This window comes from Oncorhynchus gorbuscha, linkage group LG05 (assembly GCF_021184085.1).
Source record: "Oncorhynchus gorbuscha isolate QuinsamMale2020 ecotype Even-year linkage group LG05, OgorEven_v1.0, whole genome shotgun sequence".
In the NCBI taxonomy this organism is placed as follows: Eukaryota; Metazoa; Chordata; class Actinopteri; order Salmoniformes; family Salmonidae; genus Oncorhynchus; species Oncorhynchus gorbuscha.
Genome location: NC_060177.1, coordinates 8,232,510 through 8,255,856, shown reverse-complemented (window position 1 = coordinate 8,255,856; position 23,347 = coordinate 8,232,510). Strand labels below are relative to the sequence as shown.

The window sequence follows — 23,347 nt, the reverse complement described above, 5'->3', positions numbered from 1 at the left end:
ACTGGTATACTGGTGTCTGCTATACTGGAGTACTGGTGTCTGCAGTACATTTATTGTACTGTATTGTGCACAATAGTCTTTGGGTCCTGGAATAGTGGTCTTTAAAATCCAATGTACTGTCTACTGTGAATCATCACCTTGACTATGAGACTAGAGAATCGTAGGTTAGGAGTGTAGGTGATGTTGAGGCGGGCTCCGTGGCGTTTTCTCCCCTGTTCTCCAGACGAACGTCCACCACCATCCTCCGCCTCGATCCCTCCATCACTCGCTCTGACCCCTCCGGCCCTCCTTCGGACAGACGTCGACACATCGCACCCCTGGAGTGGACTGCATTCCCACAGAACTGCCTGTGGGGAGGGGGAGAAATCAATCAATTCTGATCTGTGATCTGTGTGTGTGTGTGTGTGTGTGTGTGTGTGTGTGTGTGTGTGTGTGTGTGTGTGTGTGTGTGTGTGTGTGTGTGTGTGTGTGTGTGTGTGTGTGTGTGTGTGTGTGTGTGTGTGTGTGTGTGTGTGTGTGTGTGTGTGTGTGTGTGTGTGTGTGTGTGTGTGTGTGTGTGTGCGCTCACCTCCAAGACAGCAGGTCAGTTGTACTCTGTAAGGACAGGCCTGGTATACAACGGTCGTCCTCATCACAGCCATTCCAGAAGGGAAGCTAGTAGAGCGAGAGATACTCAGTTACAATCCATATCATAGTATGGCTATGCCAAGAGGTCTGAACCTTTATGGTACAGCGAGTACTATGCTTGCCCTGCAAACCATAGTGTCACTGGTTCAAGCCCCTGGATGTTCCCCTTAATCACTACAATACCACTCATAAAGCTGTAGACAAAGAGCTAAACAAGGAGACGACAGGTTAGTGGTCAGGTCAAGCAGTCATGTGACCCGCTCAAAGGACGTTATAATGTTTCCTTTCTTCATCGCTTCCTTGAAGTGATCATTGGACAGATGAACGGAAGGGTTCCAGCAAATGTTTTGTTTTACCTGTCCAGACATTTCTAATCAGTGATTACATAAGAAGTGATGATGGTCAGTGGTCAGATGTGTGTATCTCACCTCAGTCCTGAAGGTGGTGGGCCAGGTGTCGTCCAGCGCAGGGCCCTGGTCGAGGATCCTGCAGTGCCACTGCCACAGTGAACACGATGGGCCTCACGTAGTCCGTGGTCTCCTGGATCAACAACACGTTGGGAGGATCAGTGTTATTACAACTGTATGATAGGATAGAATAGGAAACATTATAATGTTAGGATAGGAAACGTTATAATGATAGGATAGAATAGGAAAAGTTATAATGATAGGATAGAATAGGAAACGGTATAATGATAGGATAGAATAGGAAACCTATAATGATAGGATAGAATAGGAAACGTTATAATGATAGGATAGAATAGGAAACATAATGATAGGAAACATAATGATAGGATAGAATAGGAAACGTTATAATGATAGGATAGAATAGGAAACATTATAATGATAGAATAGGAAACATAATGATAGGATATAATAGGAAACGTTATAATGATAGGATAGAATAGGAAACATAATGATAGGATACTATAGGAAACATAATGATAGGATAGAATAGGAAATGTTATAATGATAGAATAGAATAGGAAACATAATGATAGGATAGAATAGGAAACGTTATAATGATAGGATAGAATAGGAAACATAATGATAGGATAGAATAGGAAACGTTATAATGATTGGATAGAATAGGAAACATAATGATAGGATAGAATAGGAAACATAGTGATAGGATACTATAGGAAACATAATGATAGGATAGAATAGGAAACGTTATAATGATAGAATAGAATAGGAAACATAATGATAGGATAGAATAGGAAACGTTATAATGATAGGATAGAATAGGAAACATAATGATAGGATAGAATAGGAAACGTTATAATGATAGGATAGAATAGGAAACGTTATAATGATAGGATAGAATAGGAAACGTTATAATGATAGGATAGAATAGGAAACGTTATAATGATAGGATAGAATAGGAAACGTTATAATGATACGATAGAATAGGAAACATAATGATAGGATAGAATAGGAAACGTTATAATGATAGGATGGAATAGGAAACATAATGATAGGATAGAATAGGAAACATAATGATAGGATGGAATAGGAAAAATAATGATAGGATAGAATAGGAAACATAATGATAGGATAGAATAGGAAACATAATGATTGGATAGAATAGGAAACATTATAATGATAGGATAGAATAGGAAACATAATGATAGGATAGAATAGGAAACATAATGATAGGATAGAATAGGAAACATAATGATAGGATAGAATAGGAAACATAATGATAGGATGGAATAGGAAACATAATGATAGGATAGAATAGGAAACATAATGATAGGATAGAATAGGAAACATAATGATTGGATAGAATAGGAAACATAATGATAGGATGGAATAGGAAACATAATGATAGGATAGAATAGGAAACATAATGATAGGATGGAATAGGAAACATAATGATAGGATAGAATAGGAAACATAATGATTGGATAGAATAGGAAACATTATAATGATAGGATAGAATAGGAAACATAATGATAGGATAGAATAGGAAACATAATGATAGGATAGAATAGGAAACATAATGATAGGATAGAATAGGAAACATAATGATAGGATGGAATAGGAAACATAATGATAGAATAGAATAGGAAACGTTATAATGATTGGATAGAATAGGAAACATAATGATAGGATAGAATAGGAAACATAGTGATAGGATACTATAGGAAACATAATGATAGGATAGAATAGGAAACGTTATAATGATAGGATAGAATAGGAAACATAGTGATAGGATACTATAGGAAACATAATGATAGGATAGAATAGGAAACGTTATAATGATAGGATAGAATAGGAAACGTTATAATGATTGGATAGAATAGGAAACATAATGATAGGATAGAATAGGAAACGTTATAATGATAGGATAGAATAGGAAATGTTATAATGATAGGATAGAATAGGAAATGTTATAATGATAGGATAGAATAGGAAACGTTATAATGATAGGATAGAATAGGACACTTTATAAGGATAGAATAGGAAACGTTATAATGATAGGATAGAATAGGACACTTTATAAGGATAGAATAGGAAACGTTATAATGATAGGATAGAATAGGACACTTTATAAGGATAGAATAGAAAACATAATGATAGGATAGAATAGGACACGTTATAATGATAGGATAGAATAGGAAACGTTATAATGATAGGATAGAATAGGAAACATAATGATAGGATAGAATAGGAAACGTTATAATAGGATAGAATAGGAAACATAATGATAGGATAGAATAGGAAACATAATGATAGGATAGAATAGGAAACATAATGATAGGATAGAATAGGAAACGTTATAATAGGATAGAATAGGAAACATCATGATAGGATAGAATAGGAAACGTTACAATGATAGGATTAAACCAGAGACATGTATTTAGATTGTCAGGACATTGAGGTTTCTGCATTATGAATTGACCATGTTACACCCCCCCATTAACATTACATAGGGGAATATTTCAATATTGGTATGCTGAATGTCTGGATGTCTAGAATTATAATATTTACAATTATAAAAGTTGTCCCAATTATCTAAATACATGGCTCTGGATAATACCATCTCAAGTCTCTATGTTACCTTCTGATTGGCTGTATGTAAATGTAGTCATATTGCTTCCACCTATCCAATAATCTCAGATCTCCCTGATAGGTTAGAGTCTAGATGTTGATTTGGAATTCAGCTAGAGTTCAGTCAGTGCTCACCATGACATGGAAGTAGATGTGTTGACAGGTCTCCTCTCCAGAAAGCAGGGTCAGGTTTTGAAACAGCAGTTTATCAGGGTCGTCCATTATGGCTCTGGGGTTGAATCGGCGCTCCCCAATGGTGGTGTTGTAAGTGATAGCTAGAGAGATGAAGAAAGAGGGAGCATAAATGTTGGAAACATGTTCTATACATCAATACATTATTTTCTATAAAGTAATGACCAGAAGCAGCACAGATTACATTACAAAAAAGAAACTTGGACAAAATACAAGAGCCACCGTCAAGGAACTGAAACAACGTCTCAGTCGAGGACATTTGAATGAGTGACTACTGCGGAGTTGAGAGAGTTGACTAGACCTCTTGAGCCATATGGCTTTGGAATTGATTCATTTCCAACCCACACTGTTTAAGAGGCACGTTATTTATTACACTGCTTTAATAGCTTGGGGAAAATACCATAAAATGCATAGCTCATGCACATTACCCTACTGAGCATGCCAACTGGAGAGTACACTGGTCTCCCATACCTCATACCTACTCTCTCCATTATACCATGACATTGTTGAATGCTCTTTTCTGATTGGCTTGAAAGGCATTCTAGAGTGTGCATTATTTCCCTATAACGTATGGTATATTTGCACGGTAGAATTCAATGGCTATAGTTCATTCTTACATGTTCTATATTTGAGCTGCTTTTTAAGCAAAAGTTCAATTGAAAACATTGGCATTGTTGAGTTCCATTTTCATATGGCAAGCCAGAACTGATGGTTTGGTTAGCTAAACTAGCAAGTCTGATTGTTTGGTTACCACAGCAACTACTGTATCTATTAAAGTTGATAGCTACTTCAGTTCATGTTGAACACATGCTCTTTCCATTTCCATCAGATGCTGCTTAAAGTTGAAAGCATGTTACCTTAAGCACATTTGTAGATATCTCTTTTCTCAAAGTTTAGTCTTCCTTGTACAGTTGACAACAACAGATTTGCAGCCCCAGCAGCAGCTGCAGCACATCTGACAGATGTTACTAGACCAGACATGATAATGAGGGGAAATCAAATCAATGTGTTCCCACTGTTCAGTGTCCCCTAAATGTCCAACCGTCCCGGCGGAGGACAAGATAACTTTCTGAGGCTTCTTCCTATTAGTTTGGCCCGTCTAACATATGTGACAAAGATGGTGGGACGTTGGGAGGTTAACCAGAAACATCTACGCCTCAATGCCTCCTTAGCCTGCCTCCTTAGCCTGCCTCCTTAGCCTGCCTCCTATAGTCTCACACAAGGGGGAAAACCTGAGCCAACAGGCCTCAACCTTTAAAACAAAGTGTGACCAGAGATACCTTGCATCAGAGCACAGGTGGGTCACTGTCGGTGATTCAACACCTCAGAGCCACGCCAACCGAAACGGTCTCCAGGGAGATTCAGAAGTGTGGGGTAGCCATGTCGGGTTATCCACAGCCTTACAACCATCAGCCTGATTATATTGCCACCATAGAAATTCAATGAGTAGAGTGGACAGAATGTATACTATTCGGAGGGCAATTTACATACAGCATGCTACTTAACAGTCAGAGGCTAGGATAATCCAGACCAGTTCTCATCAGATGTAGCAGTTGGCGTAGCATGTCCGTAACCGCTCTGTAGCCTGCAGCGTATGTGTTTGGCAGATAGAATGATATCCTAAACTGTCACTGATAGCGAGGAAACATTTTCCTGTGGCTCTGCTCCGGGGCAAGAAGCCATCACCCTTTCACTTAGTGAGCCAACAACAGAGCGGTCTAACTGACTCAACAACAACCAAGCAGAGACATTGAGCAATACACGTTTGGATCATGATTACAACTATGAGTCTCTGAACTGCAATACTTCTAGTGCTGACTTGATCCTTAGCCAATGTGTAGGCTTGGAAAGGCTAAGCTTTGCTCTAAACATAGAACAGTCTTGGAAAGCTTTGCTCTAAACATAGAACAGTCTTGGAAAGGCTAAGCTTTGCTTCAAACATAGAACAGTAGGAAATCAACAGTAGAGTTAATCAAGATGTCAGTTTTGCCTGAAAGACAATGAGGTCCTCTGCTGACTGTACAGTGAACGTACAACAGTGAATAAACTTCTTCCTGAATATAAACAAGGCTTTGTGGCTCCACTGGGATATTACATCCATTAAGATGAATCCAGTTTTATTTGTTTAGTTCTCATCCCCATAAAAGCAGTAAGCAGTGGGCGGCTTAAACAGAACCCATATTATGAGAAGTGCAGAGAAAGAGTTCAGCAACATCAGCAATATCTCAAGGTAGTTGGAGTCAATCTCACATCTCTTGCACTGAAGTTATAATCAGTAGAAGGATGCAGACTACATTATAGTCTATAACGTGACTCACTGTAGTTATAATCAGTAGAAGGATGCAGACTACATTATAGTCTATAACGTGACTCACTGTAGTTATAATCAGTAGAAGGATGCAGACTACATTATAGTCTATAACGTGACTCACTGTAGTTATAATCAGTAGAAGGATGCAGACTACATTATAGTCTATAACGTGACTCACTGTAGTTATAATCAGTAGAAGGATGCAGACTACATTATAGTCTATAACGTGACTCACTGAAGTTATAATCAGTAGAAGGATGCAGGCTACATTATAGTCTATAACGTGACTCACTGTAGTTATAATCAGTAGAAGGATGCAGGCTACATTATAGTCTATAACGTGACTCACTGTAGTTATAATCAGTAGAAGGATGCAGGCTACATTATAGTCTATAACGTGACTCACTGTAGTTATAATCAGTAGAAGGATGCAGGCTACATTATAGTCTATAATGTGACTCACTGTAGTTATAATCAGTAGAAGGATGCAGGCTACATTATAGTCTATAACGTGACTCACTGTAGTTATAATCAGTAGAAGGATGCAGACTACATTATAGTCTATAACGTGACTCACTGTAGTTATAATCAGTAGAAGGATGCAGGCTACATTATAGTCTATAACGTGACTCACTGTAGTTATAATCAGTAGAAGGATGCAGGCTACATTATAGTCTATAACGTGACTCACTGTAGTTATAATCAGTAGAAGGATGCAGGCTACATTATAGTCTATAACGTGACTTAATTGATCATTTTTGAACACTCACCCACTTCCTGTGTAGGAGGTATGGCTGTCCGGGCGGTGACGTTTAGACACACTATGGCTGACATGCAGGTCACGTCCTTGCCTCCCCTCTCACAGTCCTTCACAAAGACGTTGATCTTGCTGGGTTCAAACCTGATGTTGGCGTGAATTCGGACGACACTGCGAGACCTGCAGATTAACCATACAGAGTTATGATCATAAATGTGGTTATTATATGCTCCACATACATACAGTACCATAGAAACAGTAGAACACTTGTTAATATCTAAGAGGAACAGTAGAACACATGTTAATATCTAAGTGACCTACCAGAGGAACAGTAGAACACGTGTAAATATCTAAGTGACCTACCAGAGGAACAGTAGAACACTTGTTAATATCCAAGTGACCTACCAGAGGAACAGTAGAACACTTGTTAATATCTAAGTGACCTACCAGAGGAACAGTAGAACACTTGTTAATATCTAAGTGACCTACCAGAGGAACAGTAGAACACTTGTTAATATCCAAGTGACCTACCAGAGGAACAGTAGAACACTTGTTAATATCTAAGTGACCTACCAGGGGAACAGTAGAACACTTGTTAATATCTAAGTGACCTACCAGAGAAACAGTAGAACACTTGTTAATATCTAAGTGACCTACCAGAGGAACAGTAGAACACTTGTTAATATCTAAGTGACCTACCAGAGGAACAGTAGAACACTTGTTAATATCTAAGTGACCTACCAGAGGAACAGTAGAACACTTGTTAATATCCAAGTGACCTACCAGAGGAACAGTAGAACACTTGTTAATATCTAAGTGACCTACCAGAGGAACAGTAGAACACTTGTTAATATCTACGTGACCTACCAGAGGAACAGTAGAACACTTGTTAATATCTAAGTGACCTACCAGAGGAACAGTAGAACACTTGTTAATATCTAAGTGACCTACCAGAGGAACAGTGGAACACTTGTTAATATCTAAGTGACCTACCAGAGGAACAGTGGAACACTTGTTAATATCTAAGTGACCTACCAGAGGAACAGTAGAACACATGTTAATATCTAAGTGACCTACCAGAGGAACAGTAGAACACTTGTTAATATCTAAGTGACCTACCAGAGGAACAGTAGAACACTTGTTAATATCTAAGTGACCTACCAGAGGAACAGTGGAACACTTGTTAATATCTAAGTGACCTACCAGAGGAACAGTAGAACACTTGTTAATATCTAAGTGACCTACCAGAGGAACAGTAGAACACTTGTTAATATCTAAGTGACCTACCAGAGGAACAGTAGAACACTTGTTAATATCTAAGTGACCTACCAGAGGAACAGTAGAACACGTGTTAATATCTAAGTGACCTACCAGAGGAACAGTAGAACACTTGTTAATATCTAAGTGACCTACCAGAGGAACAGTAGAACACTTGTTAATATCTAAGTGACCTACCAGAGGAACAGTAGAACACGTGTTAATATCTAAGTGACCTACCAGAGGAACAGTAGAACACTTGTTAATATCTAAGTGACCTACCAGAGGAACAGTAGAACACGTGTTAATATCTAAGTGACCTACCAGAGGAACAGTAGAACACGTGTTAATATCTAAGTGACCTACCAGAGGAACAGTAGAACACTTGTTAATATCTAAGTGACCTACCAGAGGAACAGTAGAACACGTGTTAATATCTAAGTGACCTACCAGAGGAACAGTAGAACACTTGTTAATATCTAAGTGACCTACCAGAGGAACAGTAGAACACGTGTTAATATCTAAGTGACCTACCAGAGGAACAGTAGAACACTTGTTAATATCTAAGTGACCTACCAGGGGAACAGTAGAACACTTGTTAATATTTACGTGACCTACCATAGAAGCACGGCCGCCCCCAGGGATCCCACGGCCAAGTCCACCAGGCCATCCTCATTCATGTCCATACTGCCATGGATACTACGGCCAAAGTAGCGCAGGCCACTAGCGATGTCTAACGCAGCTATCCTCTGTTTGTATTTCCTCAGAATCCTGTTGCGTTGGCTGAAGAAGACGTAGATAGCTCCTCTGTGGTCATCCTCCAGAGGAGCCCCCACCACCACGTCGTTGAAGCCGTCCCCGTTCAGGTCAGGGACCGGGGCCAGCGAGGAGCCGAACCGAGCGTTCTGACCATGGTCCTGGATCTCCAACGCTCCCTCCAGGACGAAACGATTCTGAAGAAGGAAATAGGATGTCATTTTGGAATAGTTCTGATACATGGGATAGAGGGTACTGTAGTACTGTAGTACTGTAGGTAAAGGTTGTGTCATGTGCATGTATATTCAATTATGTATTTGCCAATGTTTCCCCTATTGGTTGGTAGGATTCTCTTTGTTACTCTGTACTTAAAGAGTCTGGTTGAAAAACCTTGAAAAACATATGCACAAGCAGAATCCATCAACAACAGACATAGTGACTGAGGAAATGGAGTTACAGATTTTCTCAATTGCTAAAACACTAAAACCCATTGGCTGAACAAAGTTCTCAGTTGCCTGGACTCATTTAGCTAATTATGCAGTCTGTTGTTAATACCTTAAACCATTTCACATGGTAAAACACAATTTGCAGATCTCACTTAGACCTTTCAGCAAAACTCTAAACATATCTCATTCTCAAAACACATTCTGCACTCTAATGCACATGTCATCCATACTGGTAAACACAAGTGGCAACAATCAAATACAAATAGAGAACATATGTCATTGATTGAACACAATCACTCAAAATTGATTTAACCTGTTTCAAATGATGCGACACAACCAATATAAGCCAGTTCAGAGAGCAAACAGGTTGTTGAAGGTGGGAAGGAGAAGTCTGAGAATGGATAGAATAAACAATGTACGAGGACGAGTGCGTATTCGAGGTGGGCGACGAGGAGGAAGAGGAGGAGTAGGGCAAGAAACAGGAGGAAGAGGAAGACAAAGAGTGGAAATAGCTGATGAAATTCAAGCAACATTGATCACGTTTACTCCTTTTGATTTTTGTCCCTTTTAGTATAGTATACTGTAGTACAGTGCATTGTAGGCTGTATACTGTACAATGGACAAATTGTATGGCCCTGAACATTGTGCTTTCCATTTATTAACAGTACTGACTGCTCAATAGATTTTGACTGGTTGCAGGTTCATATCAACAAAGAACAAGAATTACAGAGTCAAAGGACAAGTTTGTGAGATACAGGGTACAGTACTGTAAAAATAGGGGTACAAGGAGAACAAAAAACTAAATTGCAAAGAGCAAGCAGAGTAGTAATTTCTGATCAATTTTGAGCTACTATGATAGAACATGTTTTCGTTCATCAAAAGACAATGACGGAAAAATGTGAATATATTTTTAGATTAAAAATGTACTTCTCCCTGAGAATTGTATGTTTTGAACAATGTGTTTTCTATTTTTCGGTGTATTGTTTACTGACTGCTTGAGAGAGTATATAATTTTGATCACTTTGTTTATGATTTGAGAGCAGTGTATGATTTTGAACACAGGTAAAACTGTTTTGAGGCGAATGTTTCATTTTGCGAGAGGAGTCAGAGGTTATGTAAATAGTGCTTTAAGATGAGGTTTTGTGTTTAATGTTTTCTGGAAATGGAGCAAGGTTTCAGAAATTGTGTTTTAGCAATTGAGAAAAACTGTAAGTTCTAAATCTGTTATCTCCTGTGCTGCGGCCGGGTAGCCCCACCCCACAGGCTTCTGGGATATCTCAGTCATCCATCGATGATCTTCTTCAAATGGACAGTCCTCCATTTATTTACACAGCTCATAATGAGACATAGAGACATTGTTGTCTTTAACTTTCCCCTTCAGTCTTTACAGAAGCTGTCATTTGTTTCCAAATTCATTTAGGAAAGTAAACAAAACATGTTGTAAACCTTTTGTTTTTGTTTACATAAATAGACCAAAGTGGACAGTCCTCCATTTATTTACACAGCTCATAATGAGACATAGAGACATTGTTGTCTTTAACTTTCCCCTTCAGTCTTTACAGAAGCTGTCATTTGTTTCCAAATTTACACAGCTCATAATGAGACATTTAGAAAGAAGCTAAACAAAACATGTTGTAAACCTTTTGTTTTTGTTTGCATAAATAGACCAAAGTAACTAACAAACAATAACTGGGGAGTTGTGAGTTTTGAATTTGAAATCAACTGAAAACCTCAAGCCACATTGTTTTTGCTCACGCGAGAGGAAGGGTTTAACCCATTTTCTATCCCAGGATGGAAATATGATTTCCCAAAAACATTGTCAACATGAGGGATGGGTGATTCATCCAAGTGTCACATGATCAAAGGCAAACAAGGCTTCTGGATGTTTCTTTAGGGATGTTTCTGAGGAACTTTGAGTATTCACAGTGGGTGTAAAGTCAGTCGGAGTAGAATTAGGTTTATCCTCAGTCTGGAAAAAGGTACAATCCCTCAGCATGAAGAAAGTATGGAGGCCGTCATCGGCCACACACATTATCACTCTCCAGTCTGTCTCATCTTTCTCCCTAATCTACAGCCTATGAACGGCTGAAACATTACATCACTTGTTTTTGTTCAGTTGTCTTTTAAAAGGAAGAGGAGGACAGGGTAGTGTGTGTGTGTGTGTGTGTGTGTGTGTGTGTGTGTGTGTGTGTGTGTGTGTGTGTGTGTGTGTGTGTGTGTGTGTGTGTGTGTGTGTGTGTGTGTGTGTGTGTGTGTGTGTGTGTGTGTGTGTGTGTGTGTGTGTGTGTGTGTGTGTGTGTGTGTGTGTGTGTGTGTGTGTGTGTGTGTGTGTGTGTGTGTGAGACAGAGAGGATTATACTCAGTGGGGAACATTAGAAACATGTGGTGGGATGGGGAGACCATCACTGTCATTCCACAGTGGCTTATTGGTAGAATGGAAGGCCACCTCTCTGTCACTTATTTTTAACCTAAAACACAACACCCCTTTTGTGTCCTTAGTTGGGGGATCCCTTGTCTTTTTTTCTTGTTTGGGGAACCTTAATGATCAAGCCCTTATCAGTCCACAGGTACCCCTTGTAGTATATTTGAGAGAGAGAGAGAAACAGAGGAAGGGAGAGAGAAACAGAGAGAGAAAAACAGAGAGAGAGAATCAGAGAGAGAGAATCAGAGAGAGAGAATCAGAGAGAGAGAATCAGAGTCTCAAAACTACAGGAATTCCTCTGCAGATCTCCACCTACAGAGAGAGAAATAACAGGCTTTTAATTCAGTTTGATGTAGTGAATGCTTTCCTACTGAGCTCATGGTGCCCTTGTACACTAACCAACCAAGACTCTAATGAAGACGGCTGTGTGTTGTACCAGTGGGTTAACTAACCAACCAAGACTCCAATGAAGACGGCTGTGTGTTGTACCAGTGGGTTAACTAACCAACCAAGACTCTAATGAAGACGGCTGTGTGTTGTACCAGTGGGTTAACTAACCAACCAAGACTCTAATGAAGACGGCTGTGTGTTGTACCAGTGAGTTAACTAACCAACCAAGACTCTAATGAAGACGGCTGTGTTCTACAACTAACCAACCAAGACTCTAATGAAGACGGCTGTGTGTTGTACCAGTGGGTTAACTAACCAACCAAGACTCTAATGAAGACGGCGTGCTGGCACAGGGAGGGAGGCTGTTCATTTCATCTGTGTGACTGCAGGTGCCAAAAGTCTGGTAGACTGTTGATGTTGTACCAGTGGGTTAACTAACCCATCAAGACTCTGGTAATGACCAGTGGGTTAACTAACCCATCAAGGCTCTGGAACGTCTGGTAGACTGTGTTGTACCAGTGGGTTAACTAACCCATCAAGGCTCTGGAAGGTCTGGTAGACTGTGTTGTACCAGTGGGTTAACTAACCCATCAAGGCTTTGGAAGATCTGGTAGACTGTGTTATACCAGTGGGTTAACTAACCCATCAAGGCTCTGGAACGTCTGGTAGACTGTGTTGTACCAGTGAGTTAACTAACCCATCAAGGTTCTATAACGTCTGGTAGACTGTGTTATACCAGTGGGTTAACTAACCCATTAAGGCTCTGGAACGTCTAGTAGACTGTGTTATACCAGTGGGTTAACTAACCCATCAAGGTTCTGGAACGTCTGGTAGACTGTGTTGTACCAGTGGGTTAACTAACCCATCAAGGCTCTGGAACGTCTGGTAGACTGTGTTGTACCAGTGGGTTAACTAACCCATCAAGGCTCTGGAAGGTCTGGTAGACTGTGTTGTACCAGTGGGTTAACTAACCCATCAAGGCTCTGGAACGTCTGGTAGACTGTGTTGTACCAGTGAGTTAACTAACCCATCAAGGTTCTATAACGTCTGGTAGACTGTGTTATACCAGTGGGTTAACTAACCCATTAAGGCTCTGGAACGTCTGGTAGACTGTGTTATACCAGTGGGTTAACTAACCCATCAAGGTTCTGGAACGTCTGGTAGACTGTGTTGTACCAGTGGGTTAACTAACCCATCAAGGCTCTGGAAGGTCTGGTAGACTGTGTTGTACCAGTGGGTTAACTAACCCATCAAGGCTCTGGAACGTCTGGTAGACTGTGTTATACCAGTGGGTTAACTAACCCATCAAGGCTCTGGAATGTCTGGTAGACTGTGTTGTACCTGTGGGTTAACTAACCCATCAAGGCTCTGGAAGGTCTGGTCTGATGTGTTGTACCAGTGGGTTAACTAACCCATTAAGGCTCTGGAACGTCTGGTAGACTGTGTTGTACCAGTGGGTTAACTAACCCATCAAGGCTCTGGAATGTCTGGTAGACTGTGTTATACCAGTGGGTTAACTAACCCATCAAGGCTCTGGAAGGTCTGGTCTGATGTGTTGTACCAGTGGGTTAACTAACCCATCAAGGCTCTGGAAGGTCTGGTAGACTGTGTTGTACCAGTGGGTTAACTAACCCATCAAGGCTCTGGAAGGTCTGGTCTGATGTGTTGTACCAGTGGGTTAACTAACCCATCAAGGCTCTGGAAGGTCTGGTAGACTGTGTTGTACCAGTGGGTTAACTAACCCATCAAGGCTCTGGAAGGTCTGGTCTGATGTGTTGTAATGTAAATACAATGCACTGGGATAGTTTGTCTCTATGTGATCTGGTCAAGGTGTTTCGTATTCTGTGCTGACCTGGTTTTAATTGTGTTTGGTAACGGGACCTGGGGCGTGTGTGTAAGTGAATGTGTGTGCACACGAGTGTGACGTGTGTGTGTGAGCATTCGTACATCTGTGAGTGTGTGTGTGAGTGCGTGTGTGCGCGTATGTGTGTGCGTGCGTGCGCGCGCGCGTGTGTGTGTGTGTGTGCATGCCCACCCACCAGCTCAGTCACTCTGTAGATGTACACCTTGCCCTTCTCCCAGCCTCCACTGAAGAACATGGGAGCTGCCACCAGTAGGTTGTCTGTTACTCCGTCACCATCTATATCCACCGGGGAGATCTCACTCCCATAGTACGACCCGATCTGAAATATAACCACACATCCAGACCATCAGCAGCCTGGATCAACAACATTTATTTAGCAGACACTTTTATCCAGAGTAAACACATAGTGTTTCATACTCAGTAGATGTGGCCCATGTGGGAATCGAACCCATTACTCCAGCTGGCACATCAGCCTCTAAAAGCACCATGCTAACCAACTGAGATCATTAAGATCCCCACAATCACACGTCCTACACACGTCCTTCACCACGTCCTTCACCACATCCTTCACCACATCATTAAAAGCCCCCAGCAAACGTCCTTAGCATTCATTAGCATAGCATTCCAGTCATCATCATCATCGTTCAGGTAACAGACACAGATGTTTCCATGTAGAGGCTAGTTGGCTCCGCAAAACAACCAAGCCTTTTATCAACCAGACCTGGGTTCAGATACCATTTGAACTTTTCAAATACGTTTAACGTTTTATTTAGCCTATCTGGACTGCCAATGATTTACACTTTGGAACTATTCCGTTCGATCCATTGCATCAGGCGAGCTCAGTCAAGCCCAGCTATAGTCTTTGTAATGATGTCAAATAGTATTTGAACCCAGCCCTGTTTCTATCAATGGGTGTTGTTATGGATCTCTCTGTCTCTTCTGTCTGTAGTATCTTCTTAGCTGGTGTTGTTATGGATCTCTAACAGTAGTATCCTCTTAGCTGGTGTTGTTATGGATCTCTAACAGTAGTATCCTCTTAGCTGGTGTTGTTATGGATCTCTCTGTCTGTAGTATCCTCTTAGCTGGTGTTGTTATGGATCTCTAACTGTAGTATCCTCTTAGCTGGTGTTGTTATGGATCTCTCTGTCTGTAGTATCCTCTTAGCTGGTGTTGTTATGGATCTCTCTGTCTGTAGTATCCTCTTAGCTGGTGTTGTTATGGATCTCTCTGTCTGTAGTATCCTCTTAGCTGGTGTTGTTATGGATCTCTCTGTCTGTAGTATCCTCTTAGCTGGTGTTGTTATGGATCTCTCTGTCTGTAGTATCCTCTTAGCTGGTGTTGTTATGGATCTCTCTGTCTGTAGTATCCTCTTAGCTGGTGTTGTTATGGATCTCTGTCTGTAGTATCCTCTTAGCTGGTGTTGTTATGGATCTCTAACTGTAGTATCCTCTTAGCTGGTGTTGTTATAGATCTCTCTGTCTGTAGTATCCTCTTAGCTGGTGTTGTTATGGATCTCTCTGTCTGTAGTATCCTCTTAGCTGGTGTTCTTTATGGATCTCTGTCTGTAGTATCCTCTTAGCTGGTGTTGTTATAGATCTCTCTGTCTGTAGTATCCTCTTAGCTGGTGTTGTTATGGATCTCTAACTGTAGTATCATCTTAGCTGGTGTTGTTATGGATCTCTCTGTCTGTAGTATCCTCTTAGCTGGTGTTGTTATGGGTCTCTAACTGTAGTATCCTCTTAGCTGGTGTTGTTATGGATCTCTAACTGTAGTATCATCTTAGCTGGTGTTGTTATGGATCTCTCTGCCTCTTCTGTCTGTAGTATCCTCTTAGCTGGTGTTGTTATGGATCTCTCTGCCTGTTCTGTCTGTAGTATCATCTTAGCTGGTGTTGTTATGGATCTCTCTGCCTCTTCTGTCTGTAGTATCCTCTTAGCTGGTGTTGTTATGGATCTCTAACTGTAGTATCCTCTTAGCTGGTGTTGTTATGGATCTCTCTGTCTGTAGTATCCTCTTAGCTGGTGTTGTTATGGATCTCTCTGTCTGTAGTATCCTCTTAGCTGGTGTTGTTATGGATCTCTAACTGTAGTATCATCTTAGCTGGTGTTGTTATAGATCTCTCTGCCTCTTCTGTCTGTAGTATCTTCTTAGCTGGTGTTGTTATAGATCTCTCTGTCTGTAGTATCCTCTTAGCTGGTGTTGTTATGGATCTCTAACTGTAGTATCATCTTAGCTGGTGTTGTTATGGATCTCTGTGCCTCTTCTGTCTGTAGTATCTTCTTAGCTGGTGTTGTTATAGATCTCTCTGTCTGTAGTATCCTCTTAGCTGGTGTTGTTATAGATCTCTCTGTCTGTAGTATCCTCTTAGCTGGTGTTGTTATGGATCTCTCTGTCTGTAGTATCCTCTTAGCTGGTGTTGTTATGGATCTCTCTGTCTGTAGTATCCTCTTAGCTGGTGTTGTTATGGATCTCTCTGTCTGTAGTATCCTCTTAGCTGGTGTTGTTATAGATCTCTCTGTCTGTAGTATCCTCTTAGCTGGTGTTGTTATGGATCTCTCTGTCTGTAGTATCCTCTTAGCTGGTGTTGTTATGGATCTCTAACTGTAGTATCCTCTTAGCTGGTGTTGTTATGGATCTCTCTGTCTGTAGTATCCTCTTAGCTGGTGTTATGGATCTCTAACTGTAGTATCCTCTTAGCTGGTGTTGTTATTATGGATCTCTATCTGTAGTATCCTCTTAGCTGGTGTTGTTATGGATCTCTCTGTCTGTAGTATCCTCTTAGCTGGTGTTGTTATGGATCTCTATCTGTAGTATCCTCTTAGCTGGTGTTGTTATGGATCTCTGTCTGTAGTATCCTCTTAGCTGGTGTTGTTATGGATCTCTCTGTCTGTAGTATCCTCTTAGCTGGTGTTGTTATGGATCTCTGTCTGTAGTATCCTCTTAGCTGGTGTTGTTATGGATCTCTAACTGTAGTATCCTCTTAGCTGGTGTTGTTATGGATCTCTAACTGTAGTATCCTCTTAGCTGGTGTTGTTATGGATCTCTCTGTCTGTAGTATCCTCTTAGCTGGTGTTGTTATGGATCTCTCTGTCTGTAGTATCCTCTAGCTGGTGTTGTTATGGATCTCTGTCTGCTCCTCTTAGCTGGTGTTGTTATGGATCTCTGTCCTCTTAGCTGGTGTTGTTATGGATCTCTAACTCCTCTTAGCTGGTGTTGTTATGGATCTCTCTGTCTGTAGTATCCTCTTAGCTGGTGTTGTTATGGATCTCTAACTGTAGTATCCTCTTAGCTGGTGTTGTTATGGATCTCTAACTGTAGTATCCTCTTAGCTGGTGTTGTTATGGATCTCTCTGTCTGTAGTATCCTCTTAGCTGGTGTTGTTATGGATCTCTCTGTCTGTAGTATCCTCTTAGCTGGTGTTGTTATGGATCTCTGTCTGTAGTATCCTCTTAGCTGGTGTTGTTATGGATCTCTCTGTCTGTAGTATCCTCTTAGCTGGTGTTGTTATGGATCTCTCTGTCTGTAGTATCCTCTTAGCTGGTGTTGTTATGGATCTCTCTGTCTCTTAGTGGTGTTGTTATGGATCTCTCTTAGTATCCTCTTAGCTGGTGTTGTTATGGATCTCTCTGTCTGTAGTATCCTCTTAGCTGGTGTTGTTATGGATCTCTCTTAGCTGGTGTTGTTATGGATCTCTCTGTCTGTAGTATCCTCTTAGCTGGTGTTGTTATGGATCTCTCTGTCTGTAGTATCCTCTTAGCTGGTGTTGTTATAGATCTCTCTGTCTGTAGTATCCTCTTAGCTGGTGTTGTTATGGATCTCTCTGTCTGTAGTATCCTCTTAGCTGGTGTTGTTATGGATCTCTCTGTCTGTAGTATCCTCTTAGCTGGTGTTGTTATGGATCTCTCTGTCTGTAGTATCCTCTTAGCTGGTGTTGTTATGGATCTCTCTGTCTGTAGTATCCTCTTAGCTGGTGTTGTTATGGATCTCTCTGTCTGTAGTATCCTCTTAGCTGGTGTTGTTATGGATCTCTAACTGTAGTATCCTCTTAGCTGGTGTTGTTATGGATCTCTCTGTCTGTAGTATCCTCTTAGCTGGATCTATGGATCTCTCTGTCTGTAGTATCCTCTTAGCTGGTGTTGTTATGGATCTCTGTCTGTAGTATCCTCTTAGCTGGTGTTGTTATGGATCTCTAACTGTAGTATCCTCTTAGCTGGTGTTGTTATAGATCTCTCTGTCTGTAGTATCCTCTTAGCTGGTGTTGTTATGGATCTCTCTGTCTGTAGTATCCTCTTAGCTGGTGTATCTGTCTGTAGTATCCTCTTAGCTGGTGTTGTTATGGATCTCTCTGTCTGTAGTATCCTCTTAGCTGGTGTTGTTATGGATCTCTAACTGTAGTATCTCTTAGCTGGTCTCTCTGTCTGTAGTATCCTCTTAGCTGGTGTTGTTATGGATCTCTTAGCTGTCTGTAGTATCCTGGTTAGCTGGTGTTGTTATGGATCTCTAACTGTAGTATCATCTTAGCTGGTGTTGTTATGGATCTCTAACTGTAGTATCCTCTTAGCTGGTGTTGTTATGGATCTCTGTCTGTAGTATCCTCTTAGCTGGTGTTGTTATGGATCTCTGTCTGTAGTATCCTCTTAGCTGGTGTTGTTATGGATCTCTCTGTCTGTAGTATCCTCTTAGCTGGTGTTGTTATGGATCTCTCCTCTTAGCTGGTGTTGTTATGGATCTCTCTGTCTGAGTATCCTCTTAGCTGGTGTTGTTATGGATCTCTGTCTGTAGTATCCTCTTAGCTGGTGTTGTTATGGATCTCTAACTGTAGTATCCTCTTAGCTGGTGTTGTTATGGATCTCTCTGTCTGTAGTATCCTCTTAGCTGGTGTTGTTATGGATCTCTGTCTGTAGTATCCTCTTAGCTGGTGTTGTTATGGATCTCTCTGTCTGTAGTATCCTCTTAGCTGGTGTTGTTATGGATCTCTCTGTCTGTAGTATCCTCTTAGTGGTATGGATCTCTGTCTGTAGTATCCTCTTAGCTGGTGTTGTTATGGATCTCTCTGTCTGTAGTATCCTCTTAGCTGGTGTTGTTATGGATCTCTGTCTGTAGTATCCTCTTAGCTGGTGTTGTTATGGATCTCTAATCCTCTTAGCTGGTGTTATTATGGATCTCTCTGTCTGTATCCTCTTAGCTGGTGTTGTTATGGATCTCTAATCTGTGGTGTTGTTAGTAGTCCTCTTAGCTGGTGTTGTTATGGATCTCTGTCTGTAGTATCCTCTTAGCTGGTGTTGTTATGGATCTCTCCTGGTGTTGTTATGGATCTCTGTCTGTAGTATCCTCTTAGCTGGTGTTGTTATTATGGATCTCTCTGTCTGTAGTATCCTCTTAGCTGGTGTTGTTATGGATCTCTCTGTCTGTAGTATCCTCTTAGCTGGTGTTGTTATGGATCTCTCTGTCTGTAGTATCCTCTTAGCTGGTGTTGTTATGGATCTCTGTCTGTAGTATCCTCTTAGCTGGTGTTGTTATGGATCTCTGTCTGTAGTATCCTCTTAGCTGGTGTTGTTATGGATCTCTCTGTCTGTAGTATCCTCTTAGCTGGTGTTGTTATGGATCTCTGTCTGTATCCTCTTAGCTGGTGTTGTTATGGATCTCTGTCTGTAACCTCTTAGCTGGTGTTGTTATGTATCCTCTTAGCTGGTGTTGTTATGGATCTCTCTGCCTCTTCTGTCTGTAGTATCTTCTTAGCTGGTGTTGTTATGGATCTCTCTGTCTGTAGTATCCTCTTAGCTGGTGTTGTTATGGATCTCTCTGCCTCTTCTGTCTGTAGTATCCTCTTAGCTGGTGTTGTTATGGATCTCTGTCTGTAGTATCCTCTTAGCTGGTGTTATTATGGATCTCTCTGTCTGTAGTATCCTCTTAGCTGGTGTTGTTATAGATCTCTCTGTCTGTAGTATCCTCTTAGCTGGTGTTGTTATGGATCTCTGTCTGTAGTATCCTCTTAGCTGGTGTTGTTATGGATCTCTGTCTGTAGTATCCTCTTAGCTGGTGTTGTTATGGATCTCTCTGTCTGTAGTATCCTCTTAGCTGGTGTTGTTATGGATCTCTCTGTCTGTAGTATCCTCTTAGCTGGTGTTGTTATGGATCTCTGTCTGTAGTATCCTCTTAGCTGGTGTTGTTATGGATCTCTCTGTCTGTAATCCTCTTAGCTGGTGTTGTTATGGATCTGTCTGTAGTATCCTCTTAGCTGGTGTTGTTATGGATCTCTAAGTATCCTCTTAGCTGGTGTTGATGGATCTCTCTGTCTGTAGTATCCTCTTAGCTGGTGTTGTTATGGATCTCTGTCTGTAGTATCCTCTTAGCTGGTGTTGTTATGGATCTCTGTCTGTAGTATCCTCTTAGCTGGTGTTGTTATGGATCTCTCTGTCTGTAGTATCCTCTTAGCTGGTGTTGTTATGGATCTCTGTCTGTAGTATCTTCTTAGCTGGTGTTGTTATGGATCTCTCTGTCTGTAGTATCCTCTTAGCTGGTGTTGTTATGGATCTCTGTCTGTAGTATCCTCTTAGCTGGTGTTGTTATGGATCTCTCTGTCTGTAGTATCCTCTTAGCTGGTGTTGTTATGGATCTCTCTGTCTGTAGTATCCTCTTAGCTGGTGTTGTTATGGATCTCTGTCTGTAGTATCCTCTTAGCTGGTGTTGTTATGGATCTCTCTGTCTGTAGTATCTTCTTAGCTGGTGTTGTTATGGATCTCTGTCTGTAGTATCCTCTTAGCTGGTGTTATTATGGATCTCTCTGTCTGTAGTATCCTCTTAGCTGGTGTTGTTATAGATCTCTCTGTCTGTAGTATCCTCTTAGCTGGTGTTGTTATGGATCTCTGTCTGTAGTATCCTCTTAGCTGGTGTTGTTATTATGGATCTCTCTGTCTGTAGTATCCTCTTAGCTGGTGTTGTTATAGATCTCTCTGTCTGTAATATCCTCTTAGCTGGTGTTGTTATGGATCTCTGTCTGTAGTATCCTCTTAGCTGGTGTTGTTATAGATCTCTGTCTGTAGTATCCTCTTAGCTGGTGTTGTTATGGATCTCTCTGTCTGTAGTATCCTCTTAGCTGGTGTTGTTATGGATCTCTCTGTCTGTAGTATCCTCTTAGCTGGTGTTGTTATGGATCTCTAACTGTAGTATCCTCTTAGCTGGTGTTGTTTACTGTAGCTGGAAGCTTGTTTTTCTATTTGTATTCACAATGTAGATGGAATGTGTTTTGAATGAAGGGGGACAGGGATGGGAAACACATGGGATCTGTGTAATGTTGTTGGCTACATGGGGGCGTGGGAAGGCTGTCTAGACTCCATAGCGCAGACTATCATGGATGCTGTGTCCTGGCTGGGTTGCCAGATTGACAAAAGGACTGGAAAGACGACTGTCATGGTGGACTCAGATGGTGATGGGAGAACCAGATTGAGAAGGGTGGGGTCCATGAGCAGAAGGGACTATTGGGGTCTTGGATGATCTTCATATGTCTTTTAAAGAGAGAGTGATGCCAGTGTAAGTGTGTGTTATACCACTGTGTAACTGTTCAGTTTATGGTTGGAGTTTAAGACTTGGGTTGTGGCTCAGGATAGTGTTGTGTCAATCAAATAGGTGGTAGACATGTCTTAGGGCCCCAGTTAAAAAGAGAGTTTGGGAAGCCCAGTTGTTGAGTCTACCTGTTGTCCTTTGAGGGAGTGCAGGATGGTGAGGTTACCAGTGTTCTTCAGGGTGAAGATGATGACCTTGCCAGTATGGTTGAACCGCGGTGCCCCTGCCACGTACAGCCGACCGTTCCTGGCCGACACCACCGATGTTACTGTGTAACCTACACACACACACACACACACACACACACACACACACACACACACACACACACACACACACACACACACACACACACACACACACACACACACACACACACACACACACACACACACACACACACACACACACACACACACACACACACACACACACACACACACACACACACACACACACACACACACACACACACACACACAGCCTTGTTGAGTCCAAATGATTCAATCATTCATGACTGAAACCCAGAGTATTCACTAAACCCAGTGGTAGAGGATTGTCATTGCTAACAGCCTAATGTTCTCCTGTCTGTCACAGCTTCACTTTGTATTGACCTCCTATGTTTCACCTTGGATTTCCCAGTTGTCTTGAACAACAGTTGTCTTCCACAGCTTCTTTCCCCCTGGAGCACAAAGCCTGTTCCTCATGTAATATCTGGAAGGAATGTCAGCTAGTTGTTACGGTGTGTGGTGTGACTCTCTCTTCTCTGCACAACATCACCATCAAATGGGCCATTAAAGGCATACCAGTGTGTGTGTGTGTGTGTGTGTGTGTGTGTGTGTGTGTGTGTGTGTGTGTGTGTGTGTGTGTGTGTGTGTGTGTGTGTGTGTGTGTGTGTGTGTGTGTGTGTGTGTGTGTGTGTGTGTGTGTGTGTGTGTGTGTGTGTGTGTGTGTGTGTGTTCACCATAGGCTGCTGACATTCCTCTGGTTGGGGTGTATGAACTGCATGAGCCAGACCTGATTTATAAAAAGCAACTATCCTATCAGCTTCCTTTAGAAACAGAGTTCAATGGCCTGCATTGAACCACGTTGACTCACTAGGGTGAAGCCAAGTCTCCTCTCTCTCTCTCTCTCGTCTCTCGTTCGCTCTCTCTCTCTCTCTCTCGATCTCTGTCTCTCGTTCGCTCTCTCTGTCTCTCGTTCGCTCTCTCTGTCTCTTGTTCGCTCTCTCTGTCTCTCTCTCTCTCTTTCTGTCTGTCTCTGTCTCTCGTTCGATCTCTCTGTCTCTCGTCTTCTCTCTGTCTGTCTGTCTGTCTGTCTGTCTGTCTGTCTGTCTGTCTGTCTGTCTGTCTGTCTCTCTGTCTGTCTGTCTGTCTCTCTCTCTCTCTCTCTCTCTCTCTCGCTCTCTCTGCTCTCTGTCTGTCTCTCTCTCTCTCTCTCTCTCTTGTCTCTCTCTCTCTCTCGTCTCTGTCTCTGTCTCTCTCTCTCTCGCTCTCTGTCTCTGTCTCTCTGTCTCTTCTCTGTCTCTCTCTCTCTCTCTCTCTCTCTCTCTCTCTCTCTCTCTCTCTCTCTCTCTCTGTCTCTCTCTCTCTCTCTGTCTCTCGTCTCTCTCTGTCTCTCTCTGTCTCGTTCTCTCTGTCTCTCTCTCTCTCTCTCTCTCTCTCTCTCTCTCTCTCTCTCTCTCTCTCTCTCTCTCTCTGTCTCTC

At 41.6% G+C, this 23,347-nt stretch overlaps 1 protein-coding gene across 1 annotated transcript in view; it reads right to left on the bottom strand.

Annotated features, from left to right (window-relative positions):
* The window catches only part of LOC124035489 (integrin alpha-11-like), a 204,844-nt gene that overhangs the window by 128,499 nt on the left and 52,998 nt on the right, over nucleotides 1-23,347 (bottom strand). The window contains 10 exon segments of the mRNA XM_046348942.1: nucleotides 138-199; nucleotides 202-347; nucleotides 569-654; nucleotides 1,056-1,109; nucleotides 1,111-1,167; nucleotides 3,819-3,958; nucleotides 6,957-7,123; nucleotides 8,819-9,153; nucleotides 14,254-14,397; nucleotides 21,770-21,918. Coding sequence (XP_046204898.1) covers nucleotides 138-199; nucleotides 202-347; nucleotides 569-654; nucleotides 1,056-1,109; nucleotides 1,111-1,167; nucleotides 3,819-3,958; nucleotides 6,957-7,123; nucleotides 8,819-9,153; nucleotides 14,254-14,397; nucleotides 21,770-21,918 — 1,340 coding nt within the window.